Source organism: Aythya marila (assembly GCF_965140915.1).
Source record: "Aythya marila genome assembly, chromosome: 22".
Taxonomy (NCBI): domain Eukaryota; kingdom Metazoa; phylum Chordata; class Aves; order Anseriformes; family Anatidae; genus Aythya; species Aythya marila.
In genome coordinates this window covers 4,426,692-4,434,155 of record NC_139063.1, presented here as the reverse complement: position 1 = coordinate 4,434,155, position 7,464 = coordinate 4,426,692, and the positions used below count along the sequence as shown (strand labels likewise).

Below are 7,464 nucleotides of genomic sequence, written 5' to 3'. Positions count from 1 at the left end.
TTCCCTGAGGGTGGGGTGTGCCCCTTGGCCTTCCAGAAACATGGAGCAGGAGAACTGCAGCAGCTGCTTCACCTTGCAACGAGCAGCCCCTGGCACACGCCTCAGGGGCGGACGAGAGAGAAATTTGTGTGTCAGTGCCAGGGAGCTGGGGGGTCGTGCAGGAGGCGGGTGGCACAGCACAGCTTGCCCCCAGTGCAAGTTCAGGGCTTGGAAACGCAGGTCCTGCAGCGCTGGGGTGAGGTTTCCCCCTCCCACCCCGGCTGCTGGCGGTTTGGGGCACGTTGGGTTGGGGAGCAGCAGGGCCTGGCATGGCGGCGGGGGGGTCCCCGGACTACAACTCCCAGCAGGCACAGCGGCAGCGCCCGGCTGCAGCAGCCAATCAGCGCCCGCGCTCTCTCCCTATAAAAGACCGGCGGCCGCCCGCCCTCGGCCTTTCCCTGTGATGGCGGCGGGGGCTGAGGGCTGCGGCCTGGGCGCCATCCGCCGCCATCCGTCCGCTCCCGGCGCTTTTCCTCCGTCCTGCCCCGCCTCATCGCTGCCTCGGGGGCTCGGCTACCGGGCGGCGGCGGCTGGGGACGCTCGGATGGCGGGCGGCGCGGATGCGGGGTGACATGGCCGCCGGCCTGCCCCTGGATGAGGTAAAAACCAGGCCCGGAGGGGAGGGGGGAGGAAGACTGGGGCCTGCCCGGCCCTATCGAAGCTGCCTCTGCCTCGGTGCCGTGGCAGATGCAGTCAAAAAGGAGCCCAGAGCCACCCGTTTTCCTCGACGGTCGCCGAGCAGTTGGAGCCTCCGTAGCTGCCCGGCAACATGAGGGGAAAATACACGGCCTGAGGGGAGCGCGGGGCCCGGAGGGGCGCCCCAGGGGCCTCGCTGCGAGGGGAATGGGAGGTGGGGGGTGTTGCTGCTGTTCTGCTGCTTTAAGATGTTTAATTTTTTCTCCATAAGAATCTACCTGGAGTTCAAGATTGCTGTGGTCTGCAGCGTGGGAGGTGGTCCCGCAGCACCAGGCAGGTGAGTGGTGTGATCTGGCCCCTGCAGGCTGCCCCCACTGCTGGCAGCGGGGCTCGCTGCCCTCGCTGCCTCCCGTCCTCAGGGCAGCAGCACTGCCCAGCCCTCTGCTCGCAGATGTTTCTGAAGGGCGGTTCCTGTTCCAGGTGCTACAGGTCCCCTGCAGGAGGATCCTTGAATCCCTTGCAGGGCTTGTTCTGTTGATGAGGCCCTGCAGGGGAGGATTTCCCACTGGTGGGCTTGTTAAAATATTCCCTGCAGTCGTTAAGATCTGTGAACTCCCCTTATTTCCTGCTCTTACCAAAATCATGTATAGTAGGGGCAGAAGGAGGATTTCTCCAGCGTCCCTTGGCCCTAGTGGCAGAGCTGAGGATCGAATTTGATCCAAAGCCAGTAGATGACTTTGCTTTTGATGTGTTTGTTGCTTCTTTCTTCAGCTGTGTCAGGTTTTGCCAGAACAGGTTGGTTTTTACCTCCTGTGCATGTTAAACCAAGAGTTGTGGCTCTGAAATAGCTGCAGGTCTCCAACGACATGCAAGAGCAAGGGGAAGGTCTTTGACTGCTGGGCCTCTTCTGCCTGTTGCTGTCACTCGCCCTTCCTATACATTTTCAGATATTTTTGAGGGGGCTTCTCCCTCACAGGGGCTTGGGTTCGTGGGCTGGCTGTGTCAGCGGCGTGTACTCACAAAGCAGTGTCTGCAGCCCGTTGCTGACTCGGGGTGGTGTTGTGATGTGTTTCAGGGCTCCTCGATGTTCCCGAGCTCGCCCAGCTGATGCCCTGCCTGCCGGGATGGACACGAGGTGAGAGCGTGCGCCCTCGTCAGAGCTCGGCAGCCTGTCCCTCCAGATCCCTTTCCCATCAGATCTGGATACCGGTCTTGTGGTCAAAAAAGGAGGAAAAGGAAAATTCAAACTGGTCTTGGCCTTTTTGCTGGTCCAGCCCAGCTCTGAGAGGGGCCAGTTTGATGACAGTGTCAGCGTGTTCCCCTGGCAGGGGCTGGGGTGGGAGTGGGAGTCAGGAGAACGGGGAAATGTGTCTGGCATAGAGGCCAGAGATGCAATCGGGGTTCCTGGGCTGGTTTCACTGGGGCTGGATTTGAACTGAAGCATTATTTCTCTGCGCCCAGCAGCCCACCAACTTCAGGTGCCCACCGGTGGCTCCGTTGTCTCTTTCAGGAATTCCCTCAGTGGAAGAGGCTGAGAGCTCGTGAGCCCCTCTCGGTGAAGGGAATCTGTTTGCTGAAGGCCGAAATCATGAAGAAAGTGGGATGTGGATTGGGTGAGTGGCTTTGTGAGCAACCAGATGTTCGGTGGTTTTGAGGGGGATCTCAGCAGTGCTTGCTGGGGGCAGCTCGGCCTGTGCTGGAGGTGGCAGCCTGCTGGGGCTCTGCAGGTGGGAATGATCAAATTAATTAGTGCAGCCCGTAATTGGGTGGCCTGATACCTTCAGGGCAGAGTCCCTGTGGGATGAGCTCGGCCTGGTCGGTGATGATGCCTTTGTTGGGAGACTGCTGGATGAGTCCTGCGGATATGGGGCTGAGGCCAGGCTCCAGCAGGAGCTGACCCCCTGTGCACTGCATCAGGCTGAGCTTCCTTCTGACTGGGCTTTTTTCTTCCCTCCCCAGGTTTTTTTGGAGCCGAGTGAGGTTTCGGTGTCTCAGACTTCAGCATCCTGCTCCCGAAGCCGCTGCAGTTGTGTGTGACGGGATCCGAGCTCCTCGGTGAGCCGTGAGCTCCCCCAGCTGGGGCAGCTGCTGCTCTGCACCCGGAGTTGTGCACTGCAGGCAGCGGGAACCTTGCAGGTTCTGGTGCTGCTGAAGTTGCCGTTTGTGTGCTCACTGTGGAAGAATGATCCCTTCCAGGGAGTTTTCGCAGAAAAAGAGCTTTGGGGGGAGGATTGGGAATATTTGAAATACTTAAAATAAGTGAATAGTTGACTGTGTGGAATACTGGGGTTAAATAAAGGCGGTCACCCAAAGCTCCTGCCGTGTCTGTCTTTGTGTCTGGGGTTTGTGATACCTGCTGAGTGTCCTGAGCCCGGTGTGGTGCAGGGGAGCACAGCTTGGAACACCTCTGGGTGCAGAAGGTGAAGGCGCAGGGGAGCTGGGGCAGCAGCCCAGTGGCGCTTCCCTTTCCTTTCCCCCAGCTGCTGGGGTGCCAGAGGGGAGGGAGCTGCCTGCTTTAAGACAAAGGTGCCACTGAAAGGCGGTGCTGAAGCTGTGCCCACAGTTGGGTGCTTTGTGGAGAGCAATTTGGGGATGAAAAGAGCTGTTCCTGTCTGTAAGCTGCCACCAGCGGGAGGACAGCAGTGACCTGGTGGGGGGAGTGGCATGGGAGTGACCCGAGCTCGTGGGGGGGGTGCTGGGGGTGCAAGAGAGTCTCCAGCCCCTCCCATCCCTGGGGCACTGCCCCAGCTCCTGCCCGCAGCCTCCTCCACCTCTGGGCTGTTCTCTGTGCTCAGTGGCAGGTGACAAGGACAGAAGGTGACAAGGACAGCTGCAAGGAGCAAACAACCAAACACCCCCCGGGCTGTGCCCCTGGGGCTGCTCACAGCGTGGCAGCCTCTCCCCCCTCCTCCTCCTCCTCCTCCTCCTTTGCTTTGTTTGTCCCGGGGTGGGTGCGAGGACAGGACGGCTCCGTCCCTGTCCCCAGGGACAGCGCTGCGGGGTGGGGACAAGGGTGGAGACCTGGCCCCGGTCCCACCAGCACAGCAAAGCCCCTGGGGCCGGGATCCGTCTAGCCCCATGGATCCCTTTTCCCCCAGCCCAGCTGCTGGCATGGGGACGGCGCTGGGTGCCCCCCCGGACCCCCACGTCCCCGACACGGGGGGCCACTACCAGTTCCGTGTCATCGTGCTGGGGGACGCGGCCGTGGGGAAGTCGTCGCTGCTGCGCTGCTACGCCGAGGGGCCGGGGGGGGCCGTGCCCTGCCCCACTGTTGGCGTGGATTTCTACAGCCGCACCGTCCCGCTGCCGCCCGCCGGCAGGGCCAAGCTGCAGCTGTGGGACACGGCCGGCCAGGAGAGGTTCAGGTGAGGTGGGGACGGGGACGGGGACCTGGCTGGCTCGCCCCCACCCCGGGAAGCTGGGGCACCCCGGTGCGATCAGACAAATCCCCCAAAAACGCACCTGGGGATGGATTCTGGGACCTCCCTGCCCCAGCAGCCCCTTCCGAGAGGCACGTCCCTGTCCCAGTGCCTGGGGTCTGCGGTGTTTTGCTTTGGGTTTCGCTTGAGGAGGCTGCAGCGGGAGCAAAGTCCCCGTTGGGAAAGGGCTGGGGTGGACGGGGACGGGCAGTGAGGGCTCTCCGTGACGGGGACACTTTTTGGGGCTGTGGCAGCTCCTTGCTGAGCTGGCAGCAAAGCCACCGCTGGGCTCAGGGGAGAGCCAAGGGGACCGGGCTTGGGGTTAGGCGATCACCTCCCTGATTGCATCAGCCTGGAATGGCCAAGGAGGCTCAAACGGGCTGCGAAAGGGCTGGGTTCATCGGGGTCCTGCTCCACCCCATCCCCGGGAGCCTTTCGGGGCGCTGGGGGAGGTCCCCCCGGCCCCATTTATCCCGGAGCAGGCACAGGGGGTGCTGAGCACCCACATCCCCGCCGTGCCCAGGTCCATCACCAGGTCCTTCTACCGGAGCGCCGCGGGCGTGCTGCTGGTCTTCGACCTCACCAACCGGGCGTCCTTCGAGCGCGTCCCCGAGTGGTACCGCGAGGCCGCCGGCGACCGCGCCGCCGCCTTCGTCCTGGTGGGCCAGAAGAGCGACCTGGCGGCCGAGCGAGCCGTGTCGGCCGAGGAGGCCGCGCGCCTGGCGGCCTCCCTGGGCATGGCCTTCGTGGAGACCTCGGCCCGCAGCAACCGCAACGTGGAGCTGGCCTTCGAGACGCTGGCCGGGGGCATCCTGCGGGCACTGGGCCGCGGGGCCCTCGCCCCACCCCATGACTGCGGCGCCGTCAGGCTCATCCCCAGCCCCAGCCGCCCCCGGCCCCTGGCACGGGGCGAGCCCCAGGGGCGCTGCTGGTGCTGATGGGGACGGGACCCCCCTAAAATTGGGGATGGAGCTGGGGAGCTGCTGCCCTGTTCTTTGCCTGGAGCTCACCCCCTGGGGCTGTGTTCCCACGTTGGTTTGCGCTTCCAGCCTTGGTTTGGGGGCTGTGGAAACAATAATCCCCCCCCTCCAGGGGTGTTTTTAATAAACCAGCTGCCTTCTGCATTAAAAAAGCTCTTCCGAGTGCTGGAGCACCTGTATGGAGCCCTGGGGAGGGGGTCACTGCAGGGGGGGGGTCACCCCCACCCACCCCACCAATACCCCCAGTGCCTCCAGCGGGATGGAAAGGAGCAAAAAAAAGGAGGAGAAGGGACCCCCCCACACCCTCACCCCGGCACCCAGCACCCCCTGCCGGGGCAGGAACGCCTCCCATGCCCCGGGCGCAGCGGGAGGAGCGGCAGCACCCTGCCCGAGCACGCAGCGGGCGCGGGGGCGGTGGGTGCCGGCGGGTGGCAGCGGTGCCGCCGAGCGCCCATGGAGCCGCGGTGGCACTACCAGTTCCGGGTGATCATGCTGGGGGACTCCACGGTGGGCAAATCCTCGCTGCTGCGGCGCTACACCGAGGGCGTCTTCCTGGACGCCGTCAACCAGACGGTGGGGGTGGATTTCTACGTTCAGTTCGTGGAGCTGGAGCCGGGGCTGCGCGTCAAGCTGCAGTTCTGGGACACGGCCGGGCAGGAGCGGTTCAGGTGGGTCTGGGTCCAGCCGTGGGGTCTGGCGCTGGAGATTCGGGGGATGTGGAGGTGGGGAGGCATCGGGAGCCAGGTTTGGGGTGGGGGGCTCTGAGCCCAGCCCTGGGGGCTGTTTGGGTTGGGCTGTGCGCTCTCCCCACCTCTGCCCGATGAGGAGGAGCCCTCGGGGCTGCCTCCTAAGCCCTGGATTTTGCTCTGAAGTGGCTGTGAGACCCCAAAACTGCGTGGGACTCAGGTGCTCCTGCTGGGAGCGGGGCAAAGCAGCTTCCCCATGCTGCTGGGAGCCTCCACGCCCCTCTGCTGGGAATGGGAGCACTTGAGGGCCAGAGCTGCTCGTTGGTACAGCAAAAGCTTCTCCTTGCCCTTACGGTTCCTTGAGAGCCCCGCGCTGCTTCCCAAGGGCAGGAGCTGGGCTGAGGCTGCTCGGGCGAGACGTGGGGACAGGAGGGCAGCACCCAGGGGAGCCCCGGGCGCCGCTCACCCCGCTCCTGCTCGCGCCCCCCCAAGGTCGGTGACCCGCTCCTATTACCGCAACTCGGCGGGGGGGATGCTGCTCTTCGACCTCACCAACCGCGCGTCCTTCGAGAGCGTCCGGCGGTGGCACCGCGAGGTGATGGACACGGTGCAGCCGTTCCGCGTCGTCTTCCTGCTGGTGGGCCACAAGAGCGACCTGGCGGCCGAGCGCCGGGTGGGCAGGAGGGAGGCCGAGCGGCTGGCGGCCTCGCTGGGCGCCCAGTACGTCGAGACCTCGGCCAAGGACGCCAGCAACGTGGCCCAGGCCTTCCAGATGCTGACCTTGGCCATCTACCGGGCGCTGCAGAGCGGGCTGCTCGCCCCCTGCGAGGCGTGGGACGGGGTGAAGAGCAGCGGCCCCCTGCCCGCGCCGCTCCCGGCTCACACAACGAAGGAGGAGAAGAGGAAGAAGTGCTCGTGCTAGGGACGGGGGCTCTGAGCCGCCCGGTTGTGCTGATGCGCGGGAGGTGAAGCAGAAATCGGGCAGGGAGGGGCTGCAAGGGCGCATTAAACTCCCCGTGCTCACCTCGCTGCCTGCCCGTGTTTTCCTGGGGAAGGGGAGGCGATTCGGGCCCAGGCAGCCGCTGGGAGTGGGAGCACGGAGGGGCAGCGTTCCCCGCTCCTGTTCTCGCCTCTCCTCCAAAGCTGCCTCCACACCCAGACAGGAACCGCAGCCCTCACAGCGCCCTGAGGGCCCAAAGCTCTCAGCGCACAGCTCCAGGACTGATCCCAACGCCCCCCTCCCCTGTGCCTTCCAGCCCAGCGGGCTCTGCCCAGCTCCGTGCCCCCAGCCCCGCAGCTTCTCCCCTCCCCAGGCACTCATCTGGGGCTGCACTTGCCTGGTGCAGGCTTGGGGCTCCCAAGGTGGCAGCTCCAGGAAGGGAGCACGGGGACCTTGAACCAAGGGGGCTTCCCCTGGGGTATTGGCAGCCCTGGAGGCCAAGAGCCCCAGCAGTGAGCTCAGCACACAGCAGCCTCCTGTTTCTGCCAGTGCCCTCCTCACCACGTCCAACAGCACCCGCAGTGTCCCTGGTGAGCAGGGCAGGCAGCGGGACGGGGCCTTTCCTCACGTCCCAGGCCAACAAAGCAGCAGATCCCCTTCATTTCCCATCCTCAGCCATGGAGTCACCTCCATTTCCACAGCCTCAGGTGTCCTAACGGTGCCAGTGTCCGAACAGCAGGCAAACCGCTCAGCCTGGGTTGGAT

The 7,464-nt window shown here is 64.6% G+C and overlaps 2 protein-coding genes and 1 long non-coding RNA gene across 3 annotated transcripts; all 3 read left to right on the top strand.

Annotated features, from left to right (window-relative positions):
- The first annotated feature begins 430 nt into the window (after nucleotides 1–430).
- Nucleotides 431–2,987, top strand: LOC309886542. Its single transcript, XR_014318949.1, has 5 exons — nucleotides 431–638; nucleotides 947–1,012; nucleotides 1,751–1,810; nucleotides 2,186–2,288; nucleotides 2,635–2,987. It is a non-coding gene; the product is annotated as an uncharacterized lncRNA (long non-coding RNA).
- A 799-nt stretch (nucleotides 2,988–3,786) lies between these two features.
- On the top strand, nucleotides 3,787–5,032 carry LOC309886568 (ras-related protein Rab-42-like; the record flags this gene model as incomplete). Its single annotated transcript, XM_082777555.1, has 2 exons — nucleotides 3,787–4,040; nucleotides 4,618–5,032. 2 exons carry the CDS (start codon nucleotides 3,787–3,789, stop codon nucleotides 5,030–5,032), a joined length of 669 nt encoding a protein of 222 aa, XP_082633681.1.
- A 495-nt stretch (nucleotides 5,033–5,527) lies between these two features.
- On the top strand, nucleotides 5,528–6,682 carry LOC309886567 (ras-related protein Rab-39A-like; the record flags this gene model as incomplete). The annotated part of the gene is made up of 2 exons (XM_082777554.1): nucleotides 5,528–5,742; nucleotides 6,253–6,682. The coding sequence occupies 2 exons, from the start codon at nucleotides 5,528–5,530 to the stop codon at nucleotides 6,680–6,682; spliced, it is 645 nt and encodes a 214-aa protein (XP_082633680.1).
- Nucleotides 6,683–7,464: the final 782 nt, after the last annotated feature.